Consider the following 27,696-nt stretch of genomic DNA (forward strand, 5'->3'; position numbering starts at 1 on the left):
ACAGCTGCCTGAGGCACTGCAACCCAACTGTACCTCAAAGAAACAGGGCCACCTGTCCCCAGAGCAGCCTTCACACTCCCAGAACGGGTATAGGTATCAGGGACCGAACCTGAGATAAGATGACCTCAGGGGGTAGGAAGATGATAATGGAAACCTGCCTCACCTCAGCAAAGTCCCTACCCATCTCCCGCCCTCCCCACCACCTCACCTCCCTCGGGGCAACTGCCCACTTAGCTTAGTTTAGCCTAGACTAGCCCAGCCCCGCCCAGCCCCGCCCAGCCCAGCCCAGCCCAGCCCAGCCCAGCCCCGCCCCGCCCCGCCCCGCCCCGCCCCTTCAGGGAAACCCCACCCCCTCATCTCACCCACGCCCCTTATCACACTAGCCCCGCCCCCTCCCCAGACCCAGGGCTGTCGAGGAAAAGGCGCGGTCTCCCCTCGCCCTTCCTGTTCGCTGCTTATTGGCTGCGGCGAGGAAGGCGGGGCAAAAGCGACGGGGAGTGACGCGTCGGCGAGGCGAGGTCACGTGGGGCCGCCCCCTCCCCGGTTTCAGAGAGGATAGCTGGAACGGGTTGGCGGCCGCGCCGCCCCCAGCCTCCCGGTACCAGGTACTGGCCACGGGAGGAAGGGCAGGCAGCTCGGGCGGCGCCGGTGTGGGGAAGCCGGGACCATCGCTCGGTCAGGTCAGTCGGTGTTGTGGCGGGCGGTTGGTGCGTGGGCCTGAGGAAGGTGGGCCAGCGCTGGGGGAGCGGGCGCTGTGCGCACCGCGGGAGGAACCGGGGGGGGCGCGGCGCTCGGTACTTGGGTGGGTTGCGCCGCGGGTAACTGCCGGTGCCGGTGCCGGTGCCGGGCCCTGAGGAGAGCTGGGGGTGGGTGGGGTGGAGCTCTCCCCCCGCCGCGGGCGTGCAGTCGGCCGCGAGCCGGGTGTCACCCTCAGCGCCCCCCCTCCCACCTCCCCGTCTCCACTCTCACACCGCGCCTTTCCTTGGCCCCGCCTCCCTCCCGCCCGTGCCCCGCCTCCCTCCCGCCCGTGCCCCGCCTCCCTCCCGCCCGTGCCCCGCCTCCCTCCCGCCCGTGCCCCGCCTCCCTCCCGCCCGTGCCCCGCCTCCCTCCCGCCCGTGCCCCTCCCCTTCTCATCTGGCCCCGCCCCCTCCCGCAGACCCAGGGCTTTCGAGGAAAAGGCATGGTCTCCCTCCTCCCCCTCGCCCTTCCTGCTTGCTGCTTATTGGCTGCGGCGGGGAGGGCGGAGCCAAAATGACGCGTCGGCGAGGCAAGGTCACGTGGGGCCGCCCCCTCGGCGCCGCCCCGCCCCGGTTCAGCTGGGGGCAGCTGAAACCGGTTGGCGGCCGCGCCGCCGCCGTCCCCCTCTTCCCCTCCCCACCCCGCACCCCCTCCCCACCCCCCGCGTCCCCAGACACCGGCCGCCGACCCCGGGAGGAGGGGCAGGCAGCCCGGGCGGCGCCGGCGTGGGAAAGCCGGGAGCGTCGCTCGGTTAGGTCAGTCGGTGTAGTGGCGGCAGTGGTGGTGGACGGGCGGTTGGTGCGTGGGCCTGAGCGGGGCGGGCTCGTGCCGCGGCGACGGGCGCCACCTGAGGGGAGGTCTGAAGTGCGCCGTCTAAGGAGCGGGCGCCGCGGCGGCCGGGCCGGGCCGGCACCGGAGCGTCATCCGGTGAGCGTGGCCGGGGCGACCTGCCGGCCGGGGGACACGCCGGGCCTGGTTATTGGCGTGCCCGCCGAAAACGCTGGCCTGGTGGCTGCCGGCGTTATATAAGCGGCCGGGAGGTGGGGGCACGGCCGGGACTGGGGACACAGTGTGGGGCTGGCGGTGGGGCAGGCGGTGGCGGGCGGGGAGCGCTTGGTAAGGCCGCGTCAGGCCCGGGCACCCCGCGGCGGCGGGGGGGCGGGTGCTCCGGGGCAGAGGAGCCCACTCCGTTCTCCATCTCATACCGACTAATAAGACAACTCCTGATTAACTTCGTTACCTGCTGCCTAACCAGAAGGCACAGATTAATTTTCCTCATTTTTTTTCCCCCTGTTTCTTTTTCAATCAATAGTTTGTCTTGCAGGGTGGTAGTGTTTTAATTAATTAAAGCGTGGGCTGTTAAGTAGGGATTAGCCTTCAAAATACCTTAAATGTTAATGGTAGAGGGAAATAGTTGATAAGGCAATTCTATTTTTTATTGCAAAAGATGTTTTTCCTTGTAGATTTTTATGTCTTCCTACTCTAGCACTTTGCTGTAAAATAATGATAGAAAATATTAAAAAAAAAAATCAGGGGAATGCTGTTTATCTTGAATAGAAGCTACAGTCTAAACTGCCAAACTGCCACATAATTAATTTCTTTAACAAAGCAGGTTGCTCCCCAATAAAATGGATACAGGCTTTGAAAGACCTTTAAAAAAAGTTGTTTGTCGTTGTATCAAGTAGTGAGAGCTGTGGGGAGCGTTATATGTGTTATTTGTCCCTGTCATTTCTAAGTGAGGGATGTCAGCATGATCACAAAGAGCTAAATTACTACTTGGTTAAGATCTTGACAACCACATGTTATTAACAAATGGCACTTCAGCAAAGAGAAATCAAACTAAGACTATTCTGGTTTACTTGCGAATATGCCCCAGCCATTTCCTGTCTTTTTCAAGAACTTTGCCTATGAAACTGCTATGACATAGCTAAGACAGGAGAGTCTGCTACATGGGCAGGTATTTAAGAAATGCTGAAAACCATTAAGTTCTTGCTATTTAAAATAAAGCAGGTGCATTATAGGTCAACCCAGTATGTCAGATAGCGATCTTGTGTTTGATTACCAGGGCTGGCTTGGCCTTGCAAACAGGTAGTTAAATTGATACTGAAAATAGCATCTTAAGGAGATTTTTCACTATTGCTATATACTAATGTGATGCTGTTTCAGAAATAGCACTTAAGCTTTGCTTCTTTCTAAATGTCAGCGCAGCCCTGTTGGTAAAATTCCTGCCTTTGAATCAGCACAGCACGTCCAAATCTTGTATGCAAGTTTGTTTTCTGCTCAGTGTTAATGCTGCAATGCAGTATGAGAGAGCTGCTGACTTTGTGGCCGTCCTTTCTCATGCAGTCAAGGTGTGGGGGGAAAGGAGGAGGCAGGAAGAACCTTCTGGTTGTTTGGGTGAAAATGAAGGAGTTTATGCTGTTATGTTGTTCCTAAAAATTCTCCTCCAGTTAAGAGTGAATGTCCTGACAAGCACGTCCTCTGACCTTGTTCTAAAATCTAGGTGTTGTCAACTATTGTTACTTAATTTTATTACATATCTAATTTGTTAATTTAGATGTACTTTATAATATTCTGATCTCTTGTTAGGACCAACCACAAGCAACAAAATCTGTTCTTCGTATTACAAGTTTAATCAGATTTGAATAATATCATTTAAATATTAAGGGTGTAGTCTGAAGTAGCACGAGTTGATATTTTTATGCTTGAGAGTCTAATGCTGTGAGTAAAAATGACAAAACTGTGTCTTAAAACAGCAGTTTGGTGTGCTTAGGCTCATCTCTTTTCTTTGTTCAGCATAGCACCAGATCTGACACGTGGTAGATTTTCTATTGCTGTGGCTAGTACAGCTTGCAAGAAGGTAACATAGAAGTACAGTACTTTCTCCTGCAGTGCAGAGTAGTGTTCAAATGCAGGCTTCCCGAGGCAGGTTGTGGGGAGCTGAGGTGCCCGGCATTGGCCCTGCTCCTGCCAGCGCGTGCTCTTGGCCGTTGAGTGGCTTGGCTGGCACTGTAGCACCTTTCCCCTGCTTCAGGCTGGAGTTGGTGTTGATCAGTCTCGTGAGTCTGCGCTTTTAAGGTGGAAAATGTCTGCCTAAAATCAGAAAAATAAAAGCAAAAATACTGCAGCCTTCTATTCCTTGCCCTTTTGATCTTTATATGCAAAAAAATATTGAGCTATATTTTGAAATAATTGAGCACATGTTTACTTTTGGCTGTACTAGTAGTCTGCGCTGTGATGAAATGTGTGCTAACAGTGTAAAAGAGCCTGTTTGTACACAGATGGTCTTTATTTTTCTACAGATAACTAAGCAAATTCAGTAATACAGTGTTTCAAAATATTCTTACATTAAGAACCAGATGTTTGAAAGTATTAAAATGCATTTCAGGAAGGTACCTAGCTGTTTCATGTTAACTGTCTGTCTAATTACCTTTGAAAAATTCCATTAAGTACCTATAAAAAATTTATATACCTGGATATCTTAAAAAAAATCACTGGTTAAAAAGTTACTTTTATCAGCTTTGGTTTACCCTCATTGAAAAACTTGTGTTGTCTGTTATCCAGCCATCCTTAAACATAATGTTACTCAAGAGAGTTTTGCGTTAATAGCTTTACATCAGAAATTTCTACCAATAGCTTATTAAATAGGGTTTTGGGGGCTTTTTGGAGTGTGAGGGGAATAGAAATGGGACTCGGTATGTTTTGGCAACATGCTGATGAGAAAGCCAAAAAGCAGCAGACCTACACCAAACACTGATTATCCTCAGCTGCTCATTCAGGCCTATCTTAATATCACTGCCTAAAGTGTTTCCTGCCTAATTTTGAAAGCTGCCTCTCCATACAACAAGAAAGTTCAAAGCCTTCAGGCTTGTAAGTCTCTGCAGTAGAAAAAAAAACGATTGCGTTGTACTTCAAGCCTGTCTCAAACATTACCCTTAGACCATTAGAAGTCACAGCCTCGCAAACCTGTTTGAGTTGTTATTAAAAAATCTCCCTTGTATTGAGAGACAGTGTGTTATCTGACTTTATGAATGGTATGAATTTTTATGTGTCTAAAATTTGTTCAGGGTTTACAAGCAAGGTTATTATATTCCAGGATTGTCCCAGATTACTTGGTATGTATTTATCTAAGCCTGAAATACTGAGTATAAGATGTGGGACAGCAAACAGCCAATACCTCTTAAAATAGATTGGAACGGCTAAGGAAATTAAAGGGTGGGGGCAGAAATAATCTACTAAAGCTGAAGGGTCATGAATGGGTTTTATATACCACCAGACCTGTAAGTGAAAAGGTTCTAATGAACTTCAAGCTTGGAATTTTTAAATTAAGTCCACCTTCTGGTGTATTTTGACTACAATGAAAAATTGTCTTGGTCTTCCCCATCTGTGATGAACTTTGCTACCTCATTTTAGAGGAAAGATGTGATATTTTGTGACACATGGATAGTTGATTGCGTTATGCCAGAAGGGGTCTGAAATGTTGTCTTTTCTCTTCTTCCAAGCGCCTTTAGGGATCCATGGCTGTTTGCCTGCATCTTCTAGAAATGCTATTCTACAATCAGGAGGGGAGAGCTTGGGTTCCGTATGATTTAGGGAAGTACATTAACTCCTGTCGCTCTTGTACTCCTTCAGGTGCACGTGAGGAGGAGAGAATTGTGAAAGGAACACTTTACAAGCAATATTAGAACAAAGTGGTTTTTTCTTCTTTTCTGTTCAGCCTGCAGGGTACTATGCTTAAAATCTTTGCTTTTCTTTTGGATGTATGAAGGCCAAGTAAGTGGATTTCTGAAACTGGAAGATTCCCGGTTGCTTTTCTTCCCATCCAAGAGCATGAGGAGAGCTTTGCCTTATGGCAGGGAACCAAGATTGCACATGGCCCTATCTACTAGGCTGTTGGTCTTGCCCCTCCTCTGGAAGCCTTGCAGACAGCCTGTTTTATACCGGGAGGTTGGTGGATGGGCAGGGTTACCTGAGTCAGGCTTTTGAAGGCAGGTTGGTACAGCCCCAGGACTCAGAGTGCCGCTGCTGCTGTGCAGTCACCATCTCCCTGGGAAGCCTCCAGAGACTGTGACAGGTAAGGGTTTGGCTTTGAGAAAGGAGGAGAGTGTGAGAGACTTGGAATTGTGATGTGATAGGAGAAAGAACAAGTTTCTATTGTAAAAGCAAGAATTTAAGGGAGAGAAACACTTTTTTTTTTTTTTTTTTTTTTTTGTGAAGTGCTGATACCATTGTGTGAATGTCTACCTGGGTGAGACCTCTCTTTCCTGTGAGGAAGGGATGGAGATTCAGGTGTTCCTTCCTTGCTTGCTTGCATGTAGTTGCAGCCCATAAAAAGCTGATCAAAAGGGAGGAGGTGGCACACAGGATAAGGGGCAAGTGTTTGTATTTGGACCCACGGAGTTGCAGCAAATGTGAATTCTGCTTTAATACCTTTGAACCCAAAGGTTATTTAAAAGTGGTTGTCGCACAAGGACTTCTAGTTCATAAATCTGCTCGGTTGACTTAGTTAATATTTGCTGATGATAAAGCGTTAACATTTTTCATGTAACTTGTTTCCATTCCCTTGAGCAGACAATTGAGACCCCTCTGAGCTGAGGATTCTTTACAGTCTCCCGAAGAGTCCATCTTTACAAGTGTGGGGAGCAGAGAGGATTTTGTAATTCTTTGTCAGCTGCTTTGGTGAGGCAGTGCTGAAAAGCCGAAGGAGGGACCGTAGTGTTTAAAAAAACGCCTGACACCTACTGGTCAGAGGATTTGATTGTCTGGGGTTTCTTGCCGTTTCCCTCTGTGAATTAAATTACTCCCTCTTCTCTGGAACCAGTAGTAACCAGACAGCTAAACTTAGGCTTTTACCAGACAGCTAAACTTAGGGTTTTATGATTTTCATATAATGCCTTGAAAGTACAGAGTGTTTTGTTAGTGCATGATAATATACAACATAGGCTCGATTCATTAACAAAAGCAGATCTCTTTTATTTTTCCTTGCTGTGTATTTATGTACAGTGCTCTGCTAGAAAAGATGTTCCTTCAAAATGAGGGGTAGTACTTTAACCTGAAATGTGAATATATGAGCAATACTTGTAGCTGCAGTTCTGCTAGAAAAATCATGCCTGGTTTTGGCGATGTAATCTAGAGTTTTTCTTTTCCTGATACGAATCCCTTGTAGGATGTAGAGTAAGTCTTTGAGAGAAAATGCCTTTTGAGCAGAATTTTGACAACTTTACAAAGCCAATTATCAAAAGCTCCTTATGATAACTACTATTATATAGAAAAGTAATGTTCTTTTGCTAGGCAGTTCAGAAAAGCCCACAAATGTCTTGCAAGTAGGTACATAGAATTTTTACAAGATTGGCTAAAAGCTTTATAGACTTAGGAGGATTTCAGATTTTTCTACAGGAACGGATGGGTAGTTAGTTAATATGGAGTAAGACAGGCATGCTGATTTTCCTCAAGTAGTTCAACTTTGAGCCATGTTGCATTTGGAAACAGCCTTTTTTTTTTTTTTTTTTTTACAAGGCAAAACCCTGCTGTAAGCTGTCTCTTACCTGCTTTTTAGGCAAGGCATTTTTGCCTACTTTGCCTAAGCTTTTCAGCTAAAGGGTGTCCAAGCGAGGACAGTCGGTCAGCACAGCCAAAGGCTCTGAACTATTCCTTGTCATCCTAAATGCACACTAGTAATTTATATTCTCAGCTTTAAACTGAAATTTTTGTGTCATACTGGACTGGTTTCACAAGTCCAATTTTAGTTTCAGCACTGAAACATGCTGTGCTTCTGTGTCTATAAATAGCTGCTAAAAATAAATGCTATAATGTGTCACTGTTAACATACAGACCACCTAATGACACACATGTGACAAAGTTCATAAAGGATGTGCCCTTCATGGAATTCCTGTTTATTTATTGTGCTTATTTCTACCTTCAGTAGTTTTGGAATTTGATCATTTACAGAAATGCTACTTGTAAAAGATTACATGCAGAATTGGAATATATGACTGGAAACATCTAAATTGCTACCATTTTCTTGCTCTCATTTTACCACTGAAAAGTCATCTCCTTTGACATGGAGGAAGGATAATAAGGGATAAAAAAGGAATGTAAAGTAAAGGCAGCATTAGTGAGAAAAAGAATAGATTGAGAGGAGGAGGAGGAGATCCTCACATTGTCTATCTGCCTGGGAGGAATAAAGATTGATTATAAGCTTCCCCCCCCTTGGTATGTGACTTTAGCTTTTCTTGCTTTCAAGGCCTCTGTGCCCTTTGAAGGCAAAGGCTTGTAGTAGGGCTAATGAAAGGTAGATTGCTCTCTAATGCTGTTAGTTCTTTTTGTCATCAATCCTTCAGTAACATCTTCAATAATAATGACCAACACTCTACTGAAATAAACTGCTTTTGTCCTATTCAAAAATAACAATAAAAATATTCTGCTTGCCTAGTTTAAAAAAACAATAACCCAAACCAACATAATAATATAAAGAAATGAATTAGTTGAGAGCATTGCAAAGTTAATTCTGCATATAATTGGTATGATGATTTTGCAACCCATTTCCAAAGGGATGTCCTTGGAGTATAGCAACACCTGGACGTGGACTTTGATATGACTACTACTTTCATAAATAATATAAAAGGATATTTTACATCAATAGTGTTTCTGATGTAACAGGAGATTGGGATTCTGCCAGCTTTTTTCCATCAGGTTATTGTGTATTGGAGGAGGGTAGAAAATTGAAGCAGGGTCAATCCTCCAACTACTGCCCTGGCTGTGGAGGCTGTAGGCAGTCCCTTCCTGCTGTGGTGTTTCCAAGTCTGCTGGTGCTCCGTGTGAAAGGCTGGAAGTATTGGTAGGGGCGCTGAGTCCAAGGACTCAAGGAGCAGGAAGGAGCTGCTGTACATTGTCATGGGTTCTTCCCCTTTTTCCTTCAAGGTGGTAGTGCTGATCTATGAAACCTTTCTTTTGTTTTGAAGAGGATGCTGAAGAATAGCATAGTGAGGCAGTCAGAAGTTACTGCTTGCCAAAGGTTATAATCTTCAATGTCTCGTAGTAAAACTTCCAGTGGCCTCTTTGGGAGCAAAATCAGTCAAAACAGGTGTGTTTTTTTTTTTTTAAATCTCAGCTTAAGACTGCTGAATGCTGCATGATATTGATACTTGCATATGGTATATGATTTAGCAGTCTCTTTTTTTTTTTTTTTTTTTTTTCTTGTGCCAGTGTTGCAGCAGTATCCTCTGCATCTGGATGCTATTTTCTGGGGCTGCTGCTGATTTTAAAGAGCTTTGTATATTTACTGTTCACTCAAACAGTAACGTCACTGGTGGCTTTCTTCCCTATAAGTGGTGGGATTCGTGTTTCCTCTTAGGACAGCAACAGAGGTAGTGTATTTTTCTTGAAATGTAGTATCTTTTTCCTCCCGCTACAGGAGATTTCAACTATCCTAAGACAAAAGTTCTGCAAGAATGACCTCTTCTCAAGTCACTTTTGAAGTCAGAGGACCATCCGTACCAGGTACCTAAATCATGCTTTCTCCTTTTTGTATGGTTTAACTCGAAGAAAACTGAATTGAAGAATGTTCAAAGGCTGTCTTGTCTGTTTTCTTCAGAGGTAAAAGAACGTGTCAGTTCAAATATCAAAATGATGTCATTGAAAAATACATTAATTAAGAAATTTCACATAGGAATTTGAAAATGAGCTTTGGGAATTAATTTTTACCTTTTTCTTCAAACAAAAATCTGACTGATTTTGTCAGATCACCATGGTGAGTAATTAGTTGGTGAGACATGAATCCTCACTTTGAGTGCTGACATGCTTCCTGTGTCCTTGTCACTCTCCCTTCCTGTTGATGTCAAAGCCAGTGGTTCCAGGCCAACTGGCAGGATAAGAGCACATCACCAGCATGGGAATGATGCTTTGACTCACTCCCTCTAGCCAAACCACTTCTGGAATCAACACTGGTGATGAAGCCTGACGCGTTGCCATAGGCTTTTACATATTTGTGACATGGAGCGGTTCATTTTTGCCTCATCGTAGCGGAAGGAAGAGGGTTGCTGGTTACTGGTTTGTGACTCTTTTAGGCCTTCATCAGGACACAGTCCCATACCAAGAGACTGCTAGGTGGCCAAAGAGTAGCTATTATGAAATTAAAAGAAAATGGAGCTTCTGGTTCCAAGTGTACACAAAGATTTTGCTGGCCCAAGCAGAGAGATAACAATGTTGTTGAGGCTAGTGCAAGCTTTGAGGCTGGGCAGAAGGCTTGGGATAGCTTCCTCGCTGCTGCAGCTGGAGCAGCTCTGCCCATGGCCACATTGGATTTCCCAGCACAGGATGGGGGGAGAGGTTGAAGACCCCCAAGCTTCAAACACAAAACCAAAGCAAACCCTGCCGTGTTTAGAATTGCCTTTGAAAAAGGCACTTCCAGTTTATCATGCATTTCACTCCTGCCTTTCCTGGGATAATTTCAGCAGTATCTTACAAATCCTGCTCAAGCCTTGCAGTGTGATTGTTGAAGTGAGTTTAAGGGTGACTGTGTGTCTTGTTGAAGTGTTGCCTTTTGTGTTGCACCTTGCTGAGTGATAAGGATTCACTGCATGTTCATGTTGGTTAAAAAAAAAAATAAAGGCCAGAAAACTATTCTAGCTTGCTGCTACAAAGAGGAATATAATTTAGATGGCACTTCACAGATTGGCTAGTGTGTACACTAAGGTGTACTAAGTGCTGCTATTTTAAAGGGTTATTAAAAGAATTTTAGCTTCTCTCTAATATTGCCAGTCAGATATTCTAACTGTGTGGTATTCAGGTGGTCTTCCCTCCCTCCCCCTTATCTCCTCCCTGGAAAACTAAACCATAACTCACCCCAGTAGGGAGTGGAAAAGGTAAAGCACCTGACCCAGGCAATTGTGTGCAGTGAATTCTATAGTAAGTATACTCATAGAGCTGATTTTTGTCTGCATTTGTATGCTTACAGCAAGCATCCAAAAAGCTTGATTTCTTAAAAAATTTAATTGGAACAAAAGATTTTATTAAAAAAAGGGATTGTTGTTCTCTAAAATTATTTCAGTAAGCTGTCTTTAGGAACAAATTGTTTTATTTAATTCCTGGCTTTTGTAGATTTTTTGCAATGCCTGGGTCTGCAGGGGTTTCTTTCATACACGGTCCTGGTGGTATCTCTTACTAGATTAACCTGTATAACTGAAAAAAAAAAAAAAAAATGGACGCAGTTTTAGAGGCATAAGGATTTCCTCAAAACTTTTTTTTCAGACTTTGAAGTTCCAGCTATGATTTTTGGCTTAGTAAAAGGAGGTAGAGTATCTTTGTTGTCTATACAAAGTGCCTACTTCGTATCTTCAGATTAGTATGGCTCCAACAGTATTGCTACAGCTGTCTCAGTTTGAGAACAGGAAATCCCCATCATGGATGCTTGTATCTTGCTTTTGTTAAGGCTGATACTTTAACTCCCCAACTTTTCGGCTCTTGATTTGATCCCCTTTTCTTAAATACCCCTCCCTTCCCAATTGAGGGACTAATTTGACTTTAGCTGAACTTCCTTATGTCTGCTTTGGTTTAAGGGTGACTTTGTTTGAAACTTTACATTTAGACATTTCATGTTAGAGGCTGAGGTAAACTTCAGTATTTTTTTTATTACATTTTATTTAAAAATTACTCAAATGCTCTGGTAGTTCTTAGATTTTGCATAGCAAGATTAAAAGGCTAAGTGGATGGTGTCGAAATATACTTAAAACTTTGCATTTTCTCCTTCTGCAACAGATTTTGTTCTTGTGTCCAAAAATACTGTTGAAACCCTGTAAAAGCAAAATACTAATTAGTCCTTTCCATTTGTATTTATCATTGTTGTTGTTCATATCCAGATACATATGGGACACGGTTTAGTGGTAACTTCACAGTGTTGGGTTAACGGTTGGACTTGATGATCTTAAAGGTCTTTTCCAATAGAAACCATTCTGTGATTCTGTATAAGTTTTATATTAAAAACAAGGGTAAGTTGCAATGTTAACTCCCAGATATCCCAGAATCAAGCATTCTTATACTGTTGTAATCCTTTGGATTCTTTTTTTCTGTATGTATGTATTAGGGTAGACAGTGTGTGACAATTTCATGTGTTGGTTTTTTTTGTGTAACAGCGTTATGTTTTTATAGCCAATAAAGAACTGAAAGCATAGCAGCAAAAATAATTTTATTTCTCAGGAATAAAACTAAGTGGATGTGTTGTCTTGGGAATAATGCTACAACCTCCTATTTGTGCTTTCTAGACTGTTGCTGTGAATTTTAGAGAATTATGTTTTTAGTACCTATGTTAAAAAAAAAAATACAGTATATAAGGAAAAAAAAAAGTGGTTCAACTTGACAATAAGCATTTTTACAGTGAAAACTTGCCTGCTGCTTTTCCAGAGATTTTTGAACATTATTACCGCAGGACAATTTGGAAGCCCTTTTAAGGGCTGGGGTTGTCAGTAGTCCCAGTCTCAGCAAGATCCTTATGATGGCAAAGAAAATGCTGCCGTAGTTCCCCTGGGTGGGGAAAAAATTCCTTTCTGAAGCGAAAAGAGGATGTTTAGATGGGTGATTCTGGTGTATATGTTCGAGATATTTGAAGGTTTTACAGTGTAGGCTGTACTTATTAATTCCGTATAGGCTTGACTGATGATGGTGGGGTTTTTCTGGTGGGTTTTTTTTTTTTGTTTTTTTGTTTTTTTTTTTAGGAGAGGTTTTTGCAATATGCGGGAGCTGCAGTGCTTTGGGAAATTGGAATCCACAAGTTGCAGTGGTCCTGCAAACTGACGATCGGTAAGTTGGTTTTTTTTTTTTTAATTTTGTTTTTGTTTGGGGTGTTTTGTGTTGTTTTTTATTATTTGTTCCCTTTAAAGTAGCTGGAGTTCTAGAGCAACAAACTTATTCTGGCTCTGAGTTTGTAAGCTGTTGAGCTACACATACTGTTCATAAAACTCTTCAGAATTTCCTGCATTGCCCTTGAACGTTTTGAATGCTTAGGAACCTGTCTATGAAAATGTTTAACTTGGGGTATGGTTTTCTAGTTACAGATAATGCTTCTGCCATTGTGGTTGGCATATTTCAGTAGTTCAGTTATAGACACTTTGAATAAGAAACTGCAATGGATAATTCTCAGTCCCATAGCTATATACAGCAAGTTATAGATGTTTGTAGTGTTTACTTTATAGCCAAAATAATAATTTGTATAGGTTAAAAAGAGATGGGGAGAAGATTATTCAAAAATGAGAGTTGCATTAAAACTCTAAGTGGTTTGTGTGTATATAAACATGTGGTTTACATGTGTACAAAAAAAAACCTTAAATGCAGTGGAGAAATCGCATGTTTTCTTAAAATGGTCCCCTGCCTATCGCTGTTTGTATGATGCAGGAAAATAGGGCTCGTAGGATGTATTTCTAATTCTGTCAGTGACTTGCTGTGTGATCTTGGATGAGTCCCTAAATTATTTCATCATGTTTTTTCCCATCTGTTAAATGAGGATGAGAATTCTTGCTGCATTAGAGCACTTCAGATCTATGGATTAGAAAGTGTAATTTCACTTTTAAGTATTTATTGTGCTTTCTGCATGTTTGGGTAAGTTACCATGTAAAAAACTTTCTTGCAGCAATATACTAAACATTAGAGTATCTTTTAGGACAGACGTACATTGGAGGTGGCTGTTAGGCTGTATTTTGAAACTGTTTTGGGTTTTGTTTTTTTTTTTTCCAGTCAATTATGGAAAGCTACCGTAGAGCTTCCTAGAGGAGTTCCTGTTCGGTATCGGTATTTTAAAGGATACTTCCTAGAACCTAAGGTATGTACAACCTTTTCTATTTTAAGTTGGCTCACCCTTAGTAAAAAAAAAAAAATAAATCTTTATTTGAAGTAAAAAGGATTTTCTGAGTTAAACTTGAGTTTCTAGAAATAAATCTTATATTGCAACATCTGAAACGTTGAAACACTTGCAGAAATACAAGCAGTTCACTTCTGGAAATACATGACCATATGCTGTTTAATTATATTTGTTAAATTGTCTTCACTCTTACCAGTGTTAGTGTTTTAAAAGTTCCAGTGATAGTGAAATGCCTGACATTACTACAAAGCTTAAATGATTTAGTGAAGTTCTTATTAGTTATAGTGGAGTTGTAACAACATCTACGCTTATAATTGCATATGGACTTCAGCAGGGCAAGGGTCTCTAGCATGGAAGCAAGCAATATCAAGAGAAAAATGGTTAGTGTGAGAAAGTGTATTTAATTTTCTTAATCTACTACAGTTTTTAAAATGACTGCAGATTTTTTTTGGTGAAGCGTAAGAAGTATTAACTAGCTTTTGTGCTGCATACTTAACACACGTTGATCTCTCAGAGTGAAAAAGTAAAATAAGGGATGGGGCATCCCAGTGTTTTCTTTAGATTTGTATATAGGTGTTTGCATGACTTGGTGGGGAAGAAAACCCAAGAGGCACACAGGTGCGTTTTCACAGGCATTGATGGCAAAGTTGCATGTGAGTTGGATGTTTGTGGCAGCTTACTGGTCAGCAGATATCATACGAGGGTAAAGGGGAAGTTCTTCAGACTTTAGTCTGAGACCGCATCCAGAAAAAAATTGGACTAATTAGGGAAAATAAGCAGCTACACCTTAAATGTTTTTCTTAATAACAAGTAATAACTGTAAGAACTAACCCATTTAAAGCTGTTTTTGCTGTCTTTCTTACTCTATGAATGTCCTGTGGCTCTTCACCCTGGGCTTCTTCATTTGAAATTGGGATTATGAAGTCTGTGGCTAAATGTGCAAAGGAGTTAGAGAATCGTCTGGTCCGTGTCTTTTAAATATTGTAAATTGCTGTCAAGAGCATGTAAGGTTTTTTTGTCAGCTGGACTAGCCTTTCTTTCACTGAGAAAAATATTTCAGAGGTATCATCTCAGTGAAGGATACTAATTTTAAATGAAACACAGGAGACTTGTTTTTCTGCATGCTGTTTTTTCATTACAGCATGTGAAATAGTCTAATCTGAAACTGATGTTTAAATCATTATTCTGGGGCAAAAGAAGGGAAGGCAATAATAGATTTCTTTTTCTGAGCTCAGACTACAAAAAGTAGATCAGTTCTTAGAGCCTAGCAGCTCTGAGACTTTTATTTTTTTCGCAAACACCCATAAGTTTAAAATGTAAGCAACAGCATGCTAGAAAAAGCACACTTAGTGAGAACAGACTGGCAGAAAATGTGCTTATAGACCACACAATTTCTGTTTTAACATTTGAAAAAGTTTACAATGTGTATTGGTGAGTGTGTTTCTTTAAGTAGGTACTCTGTATTGTGCACGCTTTATGTACCGTGTGATGCAGAGTCTGCCAAGGTAAGTATAAATTTTATGCAATACCGGCATAAAGAGCTACTGTATTTAAAAAGGAGGAAAAAAGAAAACTACCCTACAAAACAAAGTATGTGAATTGCTAGGGTACATAGTTATCCTCTTAGTGGTCTCTAGCCTGTACCTGTGAAGTGCACGGAACTTTATTTCCAAGTCTTTTGAAGAAAAGAATTCCAGCTATAATGTTTTCTTCGTTTTTCAAAAAATTTACAAGAAAAGAATACAGAAGCAGGATCCCCTCATTATAACAGGATTATAATGCACAGCATAGTGTAATGAGACAGTATGTGGAGGACTTTAGCATTAACAACTTTGATAAGGAAATTATTCTGAATATTTATATTTCAGTAATTTTATTAGGCATTGCATGTGATTAATCTCCTCAATTTGAAAGGACTGTGATACATGATCCCTCAGACATTGTTAACTTTTTATATCAGTGCAATTTTGCATGTCATGGTCTGTAGTAGGATAACAAATACATGTGTAGTGTTAAATATATGTTGAAGTCTGCACATACAAATTTGACACCACGTAACTGAGTAAGTCATGGTGAAGATGGATCCAGCTGAAGTTACTGTTCCCTTTCTTTGTATCAATTGCATCTTTGAAGATGCTTGAGTTGGACATGGTGGCAAAGCTGGGTGTGATAAATGTTTACACAGAGAAGTGCTAGTTCTCATATTACCCAAAATATTGCTGCAGACTAGATGTGAAAATAGATATAATAATTCACATTTTGAAATAAAACAAATAGGAAAGTATTTTTCTCACATCCCTTTAAAAAAAAAAAAGTGATAATTTGATCTCTTAAATTATTTTGCTTGAAGGGTAGTACAATGTCATGGGAAATTTGGTTGCTTTGCACTGAAGCATTTTGGTGCTAACATGATTGTGGTTGCATAAATAGAGTGTTGCGGTATTTTATACTTAATATATTGAAAATTATAGAATATTTGTAGGAATACAAATAAATTATTGTATACATGAAGAACATTTTACTATAAAATTGGTGCAAGTTTTGGCTTCTGCATATCAAGAGCTTTTACTGTGTTGTAAAAACTTAATGATCATATGAATCATCTTAAGCATTTTAAAAGTAAATACATACATTTGGTGACATAGGGCAGGAATTTAAACTAGTTTGTTCTTGTCTTAAACAGTCTTAACCCAGTACCAGTTACCTTTCTGGTATGTAAGGTACCTTCCTTGCTTTATTCTACACTTACCTGATATTTGTTGGGGGATGACAACACACCAGAACCCCCTTGTCTGGAATTGAATTCTTGTGCATATCATACGTTTTAGGAGAATGCTTTGATATGTATTGCTTGCATGATGCATATTTGAACACCTTAGTAAGTTAAATACACACCTTATTCTGTTAAGCTATGCTCTGTAGTTGTTTTTCCAACAGTAAATGAGCATGCAAGGTTAGGGTTATTAATTCCAAGGAAAGTGTGAAATAACTAAGCTATCTGGGCATGTAGCAGGACTTCTAAGACAGGATTGGTGAGCATTTTTCGCACTTCTGAGAATATTGCTAAATTATAGAGGTTTAAATGATGCTTAAAGTTTATTTTTCTAAACCATAAATAAATCAAATCCATGTAGTGTCTGGAATATAGTAATATATATGAAAGTTAGGTCTAGGCTCAGTAATTTCTTTAATATCAGAGTACCTTAGAAAAGCTTTCACTAGACTAATAACCCATGGTTAACCTGGTCATGACAAAGGAACACCTCTGCTCAGACTGAGATAGTGTGTTAAACTCTTACGGGAAATACTAGGGCTATAAAATCTCTATTTAGCTCAGGATGTCCTGGCAGGTGACTTACATGGGCTGTTGCCTTGAAGTTAGTTACGATGGATTGACTGGCTTTGGTTGATTGTTTGGTTTTGTACTTAATTATTGTCTCTTCTGTGGTACAGACATCCAGAGAAATTTTTGTCAGAAACCCAGCATCAGCAGTTAAGTGGAATTCATTTAGCTGTTTCATGAAGTAGATTAATATCCTTGAAACATAGTGTTAAGAAGTGCAATCGGATAAATGTAGTTATATGTGATCATATTTTTTTTTCATACCTACTCTGTTGTGTTGCCTTGGATCAGGAATTTTGGAACTGGCCTCCTAAATAATCATTTGAACATTCACAGAGGTGCTTTCATTTGTTAATTGTACTGAGCACCCAAACACTTCACACAGAGCATGCATCAGACTGCTTTGAACCTCTGGAACATTATGCTACGTAGGCATTTTACCCTTCATTTCAAAAGTGTCTAATAACTACTGGGGAACCCTCCAGCTTCTGAGGAGAATGTAAGAGGACTTCAATTTTTTTTTTTTTTTTTTTTTTTTTTTAGAAAATTCTTGAATGTCATTTAAGAGCTTTAAAGTTGCATCAAATGTTCATCTAAACATAAAACAAGCAACATAATTTTGTGTATTTGCCTCTTTTTTTAAAAAAAAAATTATTATTATTTGTGTTAGTGGAGAGGGATCCATGCCATACAGTGCCACTTACTCTGATCTCAGTGTACTGCCCACTGGGCTGCTTGATGTGACCTTTGGGTAGGTGCCCTTCTGAGACTGTCCTGGCAGAGGCTGACTTATTAGATAATGTTACCATACCATGAATATTAATAACACATCATTAACATCTGCTCCAGGCTGATCTGAACTAGGCTGTTGTTCAAATGTGGTCAGTCTATGCCTCTGAAATCACATCGGTATTTTAACCTCACTGTAAAAATAACTTCCATCAGCTGTAATAAAAACATCTTGGCTGCAGGTTATTTAAATGCCTATAAACACAAAGACAGTCTGAGCAGGGGTGGTGAGAAGTCTCTCCGTTGTGTCTGTGCCTGTTCTCTAATCCGTTGCCCTTTTTTTCCAGGTAGCTTTGCTTGGCTCTTCGTAGTATGGAAAGTGTTAAGTGCATAATCAGCTCACTGTGTTCCTTCCAGGCACTGAAATTTTGCTGAATGTACCCAACATGTTGTGCTTATTGTTGGATTAACATTTGTCAAATTCCCATTCATCATTTTAGAACCTAAAATTAAAATGTACAATTACAGTAGTGTAAGAAATAAGGTGGTATTTTAATACAATATGTTAGGAGTTTCTCCAAGGAAAAACCTTTTGAAGGAAACAGCTTAACCATGCTAGGATGGGCTTGTGTTCCTCAGGATTGCGAGCTACGAGTTGTGTATGAGTTCATGGGAGTTGCTGGTGGAAAGCCTGGGGGCCTGTGCGGCGTTAGGAAATGGTAGCTGCCCTGCTGGCAAGCACAGCGTTTGGAAACTCATTGTGACATGCAGATCTGCTGTGAAAGAAGGGGAAAGAAACTTCTCATTATTTGCATTTCTAGAAGTCCGTAAGAGTGATTATTGTGGCAGTGGTGAGAAAATGGGAATTAAAACTGCCCTATAACAGGAATAAAGTGAAAACAACAGGCTCACCATATCTTATTTACATTTACACGTATTCCATCTTTAAAGCATAACTTTAAGCATATGTATTTTATTGTGATGTGACCCTTAAGTATAGATGCCTCAGAATTCCATAGAAAAATGTAACAGCTTTCAGCTGACTCACAGAGCAAAGCTGTCTTACTGAGCACTTTTTACGTATTTGGCATTTGCTGTTAAGTCATCCAAAGCATAGTAGATTAAATGTGTTTGAGAAAGATTGAGAAATCCCATCTGCTGCTAAAGAATTTATTCAGTGAGCTGTAAGATAAAAAAGCAAATCGTGTAACTATACTGCTGAGTTTGAAGTTTGTCTGAATGTCCCCATTGAGCTGAAATCTATTAAAACAAGAACCTGAAGTACTTGGACAAGTTGGCGTTGGAGCTTGTATGACTCTGGCAACAGTAGCAAGTCTTTTTGGAAATAAGAATTACTTACACCCAAAATACCAAAATTACAAACTCTGCAGCTATCTGGGAATCAGGCATGTTCCAGCGGTTACCAAAAAGCTGTAACCTAGAAAGCAATTTCAAAGTTATACTGTTATGAAAGAAGAGATTGAGTTACTGTTCTGATTATCCGAGTCTTGGCTGCGTTTGTCAACAAACATAGACTTTGGTTTTGTGGCATGATCCAATTTATCCTGCCCCAAATGGAATGGACTGCAGGGGGCTTCACTGCTGGCCGGTTGCATTGTATCACTGTATTCTTCCTTCTGAGGCAGCAAAATTCTGATTATTGGTGTTCTAATTAGTAGATAATTTGTGATTCTGTACCACAACTAAAATAACTGTGTTTTTATGGACTTTGAATCAGTCAAGCAAATTCTGGGGGAGAAACCGCCCCTGCAACTGTTAACTCTGCAAGTAGCTGCCGAGTCCTGTTTGGAATTGGAGAGATGTGGGCTATGTGAATTCTTTTTGTAAATTGTTGCTCTACTCTGCTAATTAAAAAAGAAAGCCTGCTTAATGAGTTCCGGGACGCTTTGTTTTTTGTATTGGAAGGAGAGTAAGTCGGTAGTCCAGCAGAGTAGATATAAGCCGTAATGGTTTAATAATTTCATGTAACTTCTCCACCCTGTCAGACTTTGTCACAAGTTTTGTTGTATGTAGTATGACCTGACACATCAGATAGCGTCACCAGCAATTGCAGGGGTAAGAAATGAGCCTGACCTGTTTTCTTTTGTTCTCTTTCATGTTTTCTCTCTTCTCCCCCTCCCTCCTTTCTCCTTTACCTTCTTTTTCTTTCTTAAATCCGTAAGTTTAATTCACCACCATCCCAAACAGCTTCATGGGTAGAAAATCGGATATAACAAAAGAAATTATTGCAGACATTTAACTTTTAAATTACAGACTATCGATGGTCCCTGCGAAGTCATAGTTCACATGTGGGAGACTCATCTACAACCACGATCAATTACCCCTTTAGGTATGGGCATCAACTGCATCTGTTTGAGGCATATGCATAAGATTGCTAATATGCTGCACATTGGTTTAGAGGGATTGATAACTATAGTTTTAAAATACTTAAATTTATTAATGTCTTGGAGGTATAAACTTTTTTCTTTGCACAACATGGGCCTTACTCTCAAAATACTTATTTATATAAGTGGCTTAAAAACAGAGTGGATGTGAAATTCTTTGCTGCCATCCTTAAGATGATGTGGGTTGGGTTTTTTTATTAATTTGGCACTGTAATAATTTTCTGTAAGTTTAATTCTTTGAGACTAAGGATCCATATTATTTTTCCAGACAAAATGTTGGGAGGGTGGGAAGTCACTGCTGCTTTTATTTAGCTACTGTTTCATTAGTAAAACTTTAAACCAAAAATTCTTAATTGGGCTTCTTAAAGTAAATGGATTAATGTAAATAGAAACACGAATGGGCTTATTTACCCGGCAATTTAGCATCAATTTATTTTGCTGGAAGGAAAGGTGACATGCAGACTTGCATACAAGTTCCTAATGCTTTTTTGAACAGGGGAAAATTTGGGTTTTTTTTAAGAGTGACTGAAATAACCTTGGATTGTAGCTTGTAATTGAGATCTCTTACGCTGCTATGGGATGGCATGTTTTATGCACTGTCTTTCCTACGATATGAAAAATGTTATTTCCTCCATACTTAAGAGTTTATTAAATACCTTCTGATGCACTGAAAGAATATGACTTTTAGAAAGAAGCTGGTGTTAAAGAAACTGTTAATTATGAATAGTACCATGATCACGTTTCTTCCCCCCACCTTTTTTTTTGTTTGAATTTCAATTGAATTAGTTAAGTGTTTCTGTTCCTGTAACAAAATTACGTTTCTGTATTTGTCAGTAACTGATTAGGGAAGCAGCCTACCCTCTGTTATGGTCTAGACTTTATCTCTAAATTGGATAACTTAATTTCAAACAGTTAGTATTTTTTCTTTTTTTTCCTCAAGTAGTACTCGATGCTTCATAACGAGTGTTTAAGAAAATGCAGCAAACCCAGGATGTTAGCACCTGGTCATGATGATCGTAAATTGTTGCCTGTGGTTATTAAAAATTGAGGGCAGGCCCATGATTCTTTTTAGGAAAAAAAAAAAAAGGGGGGGGGGATTAATGGCTGTAGAGACAAAATTTTTAAGATTTATGTTTTGAGAAATGTATAGACTACTGCAATTCTGTTAATGCTGGGGAATTTACTTAGCGCCGTAAGGTTTCAGATATGAAAACTTCAGAGAGTGTAAGGATAAAAGTAAGTGTGAAATAAGTGTTTTGAACATTTAATCGTAGGTGGGTTTCTGTCACATGGGCAGAATAAGCATTTTAATTCTGACTAACTTAATTTAGAAGCTTTAACTATAAATGCACAGGAGGAAAGCTTTCTTATGTTTGCAAGAAACTTTAATGTCTTTGACCCTAACAAGAAAAACATCTTGGATCCCAGTAGGATGTAGATATTATCAGCAAAGTTCTGCAGCAAACTAGGGCATTATGCAACCTTCTTTCTTTTCTTAGTTCAGATTACTTCAGGTAAAACATAACATTTTGTGTGTTGATTCGGTTTTTCTTGTGGAAACTAGGAAAAAGTGTAAATTGGGAAAAAGCTTTATAGAAGGTTGCAATAAACATGCTTATTCTTTGTCTTTTTCAGTTTTACTACTTTTTTATTAGATATATTTTTTAGAGGTGAAGTGGAAAAGTAGAATTAACTTGGCAATGTTTCTTTATAATATGAATACTAAGTAGTTTCTCTCATTCTTTTCCCCTCCTTTTAATTCTAGAAAATGAAATTACTATTGATGATGGATACTTTGGAATCCGTAGTAAGTGAGATATATTGTCCTTTACTGTTTACTACATATTTAATTTTAACAAGATTAAATGTTGTAGTTGAAAAATACTTGAAATACCAAGTTAGTTTTGACAGGACTTGCCTGTAAGTGATTGTTTGCTTATATGGTTCTTTTTGTATCCAGCATTTGTGAATTCACACTTGTGCTGTAATCCCTTCTAATATTAATGAAAGACTGGTAGGAAGAGTTGAAATACTGTCAGTGTGCTGGTGTTCAAGGCTGAAATTTGTGAACTTTAGATGACGAGCATGTATTTTTTTTGAAATACAAAAATAGAACGTTAACTTTCTCTTAAAACCTACCCTTAGAAAAAACTCTTCCTGCCAAGAAAAATATTATCACTTACACTAAATGTACACAATCTGCTTCTTCAGTTAGGCATATAACTGCCAGAACCTCGCAGAAGCTCAAACCTCGTGTTCTTATGTGTGCATATGTCACTTTTGGTAGTTCTAATCCACCTTTCACTTAATGCTCCATCTCTTGGCACCTAATGTAACTTTGTCACGTCTCACACAGCTTGTCTTAAAGCTTTTCCATTTTTCTTCATATCCTCATTGAATGATACGTTTTGCTAGGAGCTCTTCAAAACTACAGGGTCTTCTTCAGCACCTGGTCTGGCAGCTTATGCTTTCTGGCCATCCTGTATGTAGGCTTTCCTTGTCCTCATGGTGAGGTTGAGGATTCTCCTCCGTGCTTTGTTCCCTGTCATATCTGTTGCTATATCCTGCCCTGCAGACTGACGCTGCTTTACTGGCATTGATTATGATGAACTAATTCGACACCTATATCTCAATAGAAACAGGGAGTCTCAAGTTGGATATGAATCTTCAGAGTTTCCGTCAGTGTTATTCCATGTATTGAGAGATTCCTGGACAAGGGAATGTTTTATCTACCTTTGGAGGCTTAACTTAGCCCTTGATACCCTAAATAAAATTAACACTGGGATACTTAGTGCTCTCTTGCAGATGGTTTACAGGTGAAGCTGGCAAAGATCATTGTTCCTATTTAATCATCTTAAAAGCCAGCAAACAGCTGCAGTATCTGTTGTCTATTTGGGGTAGAAAAATACAAGTGAAAGGATGCACTCAAGTGTTCTGGAAATATTATTGAATAAGGCTGGTGATAAGGAGTATTGTCTGGAAGATGTCAGGGGAACTGTATTTATTTTATATATTAAACTGTCTAGATTCCCTCTTTCAAAAATAAAACAAGTTATTAAAGTGGCTTCTACTTTTTGTTTGATTTTTTTAATAGATGGTATTGAAACTGTGGATGCTGGGTGGCTGACATGTCAAACAGAAATAAGATTACGTCTGCATTATTCTGAGAAACCACCTGTAGTGATATCTAAGAAGAAATTTAAAACATCAAGGTTTAGGTAAGAGTCCGCTCATCAGTTTGCAGTTTATCTAATGTTAATTGTCAATACCAATGATTCTTTTTTTACTTAAACTAGCCTTCAAATTAATTTCCATTTGCCAATAGGGGTGTACTATTAGGCCAATTTCCAGGTGTTTAAACACTTTGTAAAAAATATGGTGATAATATTAAATTGGTAGTGTGTTTCAGTTACCTTGTTTTATTATTAATGTAGTGTTGAAAGAGTTTCTTCTGTTTCAACAGAGGAAGACAGTCAAACAAAACTATTCTAGTTTCACTGCTGACTTCATACTTTTCAGTTCTTGCCTTTCTGATAGTTATTAAGCTATTAAAAATGTAAAAGCAGATGCGATAGCACAAGTTAAGCAGCAGGTAACAGGTGTCTTTCAGAAATACTTATTCCATACTTGCCTTGGTGTTTCGTGCTTCTTGGCTGGAACTGCAGTGTTCTTAAGTAGTTCTTTGCTATTGCTTTCAAAGAGTTTTCTTCTTTGTTCTTTTTTTCTTAACTTCTTAACAAGAGCAGAATGGAAGTGGAAGAGTGGAGGTTGGGGGAAAGGCTTCCTTTTTTTTTTTTTTTTTTTTTTTGTGTTGCATACTACTTTTTCTCCTTGCCAAAGTAAACCGCCCTCTCCATTTAATATATGGTTAATTCCCCACTGGCACTGCAGATTTCCAGTCAACATGGATGGTGGAGATAATAGCGTTCTCTCATCACTTCTGTTACTACTTAAATCAATTTGATGGTTTTACCTGCAGAGGTGTCTCAAAAAGCAGACGTTACAGCTATAGGTTCTGCACTTGAGCCACAGTAACTTCATGCAGCGCTACAGGCTTGGGGAGGTGTGGCTGGAAAGCTGCCTGGCAGAAAGAGACCTGGGGGTTCTAATTGACAAGTGGCTGAATATGAGCCGGCAGTGTGCCCAGGTGGCCAAGAAAGCCAACGGCATCCTGGCTTGTATTAGAAATAGCGTGGCCAGCAGAAGTAGGGAGGTGATAGTGCCCCTGTACTCAGCACTGGTGAGGCCACACCTTGAGTATTGTGTCCAGTTTTGGGCACCTCAATACAAGAGAGATATCGAGGTGTTGGAGCGAGTGCAGAGGGCAACGAAGCTGGTGAAGGGCCTAGCAAACAAATCATATGAAGAGCGGTTGAAGGAGCTGGGACTGTTTAGTTTGAGGAGGAGGAGGATGAGAGGAGACCTCATCACTCTCTACAACTATTTGAAAGGACACTGTAGAGAGGTTGGTGCTGGTCTCTTCTCACAGGTAATTAATGACAGAACAAGAGGGAATGGCTTCAAGGTCCAACAGGGTAGATTTAGACTGAACATTAGGAAAGAATTTTTCACAGAAAGAGTGGTCGGGCATTGGAATAGACTGCCCAGGGAGGTGGTTGAGTCACCATCCCTGGATGTGTTTGAGACGTTTAATCTTGCATACAACCCATCTTCTTATTTGGAAAGGATTATGGTTCCCTGTTTTCTTTAATAGAAAATATTAAAAGAAAATATAAACTTGTATTTAATCACTGGAAATCAGATTTTGAGCTTGTAACAAATGAGTAGTTTCCAGCACACCACTCTCAAAGTAATTTACAGATAACTCGGTTAACCTGGGAGTGAGTTCTGTCCTGTGTGCCTTATTTTGATGATCTGACACTTGATTTTTTTACTATTATTATTTTTTTTATTCCCCCCTCATTTCCAACTCTTCTGATGAGGGAAAAGTTAATTCTCACTGAAGAATGTTGTGTTAAATAAAAACTTATGTCCTGTTCTCTAGAGCTTTGAAGTTTTTCCCTGTGTGTTATAGCAGGTAGAGAGAGTGATTTCTGAAGCCTAATCCTTGTCTAAAATAGATGGTTGAAATCTAAATTTGATAAGCTGAATGCATTCATTGGATACTCTGTTTTCTATATTCTGCCTAAAAGGTTAGATCTGCCCAGGTAGTTTTTGTGACTGTCACCTTCTATGGCAGTGTCATTTTTCAAGCTTATGGAGCATCTGTGTCGTGACTTTCTTTTTTTTATAAGGATATTAAGAATATGGACTTAGTATAAAAGACTTTTATGATTGTAATTGGTTCTTTGAGATATGACTTCAGTTTTACTAGTGAATTGGCATCTAATTAAATGACAACTCTTTATCCCATCTACTGCTTTGATGATTCAGAAAGGGGTTTGGATTACTCATATGCTTCCATCACTGGCATGATTCCTTCTGTGTGGAAGGATTGCTCTGTATAATAATGAATTCTGAGTCTTAGAGAAAGGCTTATTTTTCTCAGTCTAGGATTTTTCAGAAATTGCATTTGGTTTACTTTTAAACGATCACTTAGTCTGACAGAATTTCTCAATGGACTTACTAATTATATGTTGTTTATGTCTAATAGAATACATTTACCTGCTTTATCGGTGTTCAGAGAGGCTTAAAGTTGTGTGTGTGCACTTATCAGCAGCCACCGATGTCCAGACACTGATTTTGGTGATTACTGCTATTTTCAGTGCTTTTCATTAGCCTTTTGGCATTATGGGTATCAATCTGTGGAGAAAGGCTTGTTTGTTTGGCAGCCCAAATTGTTAATTAGTTTGATGGAGTGCTGCTTCTCAGACCACTAGCAGAATTTTCTCATTTCCAGTTTTAGAAGTGACTTGAGCACTAAAGTAAATGCTAAAAAGGATTTAGATAATAGCTGCAAACTCTGACTCTTGCGAGGGTCTGCTGCGTAGGGTGCTGTCCTGCAGACATTGGTGGTGAGAAGAATTCTTGTATTGTATGAGCTTCTGCTCAAGCTTCCTTCTAATTCTCTAGTGTTTCCAAAGACGCTCCTGTGACTTAACCATTTGTTTTGTATTTCTGGTTGAGTAGAGTAAAATTGACTCTAGAAGGCCTAGAGGAAGATGAGGATGACGAAGAGGGCCAAGAAAAGACATCTCCTACTGTCCCTCAGAAAATGGCAAACACTGTGGAGTTCTCCTTAATAAGTAACAACGAATACAAATGCCGACACTCTCAGCCAGACTGTGGTTATGCTTTGCAGCCAGACCGATGGATAGAATACACAATACAAACCATGGAGCCTGATAACTTGGAATTAATCTTTGATTTTTTTGAGGTATGTCTCACTACCGCTAAGAAGCAACTCCAGTCTGCTTTGGGAGGCAGGGTCAATTACCATGAAGATTTCACTGTTGGGACACAGCTATTGCCTGATATTCTTGATCTTTTGGACTCGTGTAAACAAGCTACGAGTCTATTGGCTACTACCCCATTTTACAGAAAGGTTTTGTGTGTTTTCTTGATATGGCACAGAAAGTTTTGCAGTTTCTGCTTATTTAGAAGTCAGTACAAATTACACTCAAATCTCAGTGGGCAGTACTGCATATCGTTAGGTTGTCTTAATTTTTATCCCTTGTCAGACCTAAGTTTTGCTTATTCTTCTTGAATCTGAACAATGTGTATGTGAACTAGTTAAATTACAATTATTTGATCTTAATTTTTAAGTTATAAACAAAAGAGATTTCTCTCACTACTCCCATCTGTTATTTTGCACTCTTTTTTTTTTTTTTTTTTTTTCCCTGAAAGATCTTAATATTCAGTCCTTTTTAAAAGAAAACAGCTTTTGTCTCTTCATGCTGTTTATGCAGCAGAAAGTTTTAAGTGTTCTCTTTGGTCTAAAAATGCCCTTACGATCGCTTATGTTCATAATTGTAAAGTGGCTATGTATTTCCTGAACTTGACTATGGTCAAGTGCATATTCTACATGTTAGCTGCCCTCTTCCTTCACTGCAAATGAATACAAAGTTATTTTAAGCATATATATTATTCCAATTCATCTTTGACATGACTTGGGCTTTTTAGAAGACAGACTATTCCATGCATGCAATGTTGATCTGAAAAGCTTATCAAATCTAAGAGTTTTCAGACAAATGTACATGAGTTTTATAGATTTCCATCAACAATTTCATATTCCTGATTGTAATTTTCAACACGCTGGTAGATTACCCATTTTTTAGCCTGAAATTAGTGTTTTCTGTAACACACAAGAAATTTCTGTTACATCAGTGGCTGTGTATATCTTCCTGAGGAGCAAGGAAGAAGAATTTGTTTCGAATTCTCACCTACACGTAATAGGAGGTAATTTGTGGTTTTTGTTTGTTTTGTTTTTTAGGAAGATTTAGGTGAGAAAGTAGTACAAGGTGATGTGCTCCCAGGTCATGTAGGTTCTGCCTGCCTCCTGTCATCCACAATTGCAGAACTCGGAAAGAGCGCTGGAATTCTTACACTTGCTATTATGAGCAGAAATCCAAGGAAGACGATTGGAAAAGTTAGAGGTACAGTAGATGCAAACAGATGTAGATAACTTTACTGGAAGTCATCCATTATCTCTTGATATATGAAGCATTTGCTTC

The 27,696-nt window shown here is 39.9% G+C and overlaps 1 protein-coding gene across 5 annotated transcripts in view; it reads left to right on the forward strand.

The window, feature by feature from the left end:
• Positions 1 to 546: 546 nt before the first annotated feature.
• GPCPD1 (glycerophosphocholine phosphodiesterase 1) overlaps positions 547 to 27,696 on the forward strand; it is a 45,904-nt gene continuing 18,754 nt past the window's right edge. For 2 of the 5 annotated variants that reach the window (XM_082481206.1, XM_082481210.1), the window contains exons 1-8: positions 8,182 to 9,237; positions 12,447 to 12,531; positions 13,462 to 13,546; positions 19,932 to 20,007; positions 21,828 to 21,869; positions 23,157 to 23,280; positions 26,153 to 26,399; positions 27,456 to 27,618. In XM_082481206.1, coding sequence (XP_082337332.1) covers positions 9,189 to 9,237; positions 12,447 to 12,531; positions 13,462 to 13,546; positions 19,932 to 20,007; positions 21,828 to 21,869; positions 23,157 to 23,280; positions 26,153 to 26,399; positions 27,456 to 27,618 — 871 coding nt within the window. In that variant the 5' untranslated portion in view covers positions 8,182 to 9,188. Of the gene's footprint in view, positions 681 to 1,330; positions 1,494 to 8,181; positions 9,238 to 12,446; positions 12,532 to 13,461; positions 13,547 to 19,931; positions 20,008 to 21,827; positions 21,870 to 23,156; positions 23,281 to 26,152; positions 26,400 to 27,455; positions 27,619 to 27,696 lie in introns of those variants that run through there. The other 3 variants (XM_082481208.1, XM_082481209.1, XM_082481207.1) reach the window with 3 other exon arrangements.

This window comes from Vanellus vanellus, assembly GCF_965231255.1.
Source record: "Vanellus vanellus genome assembly, chromosome: 3".
Lineage (NCBI taxonomy): Eukaryota > Metazoa > Chordata > Aves > Charadriiformes > Charadriidae > Vanellus > Vanellus vanellus.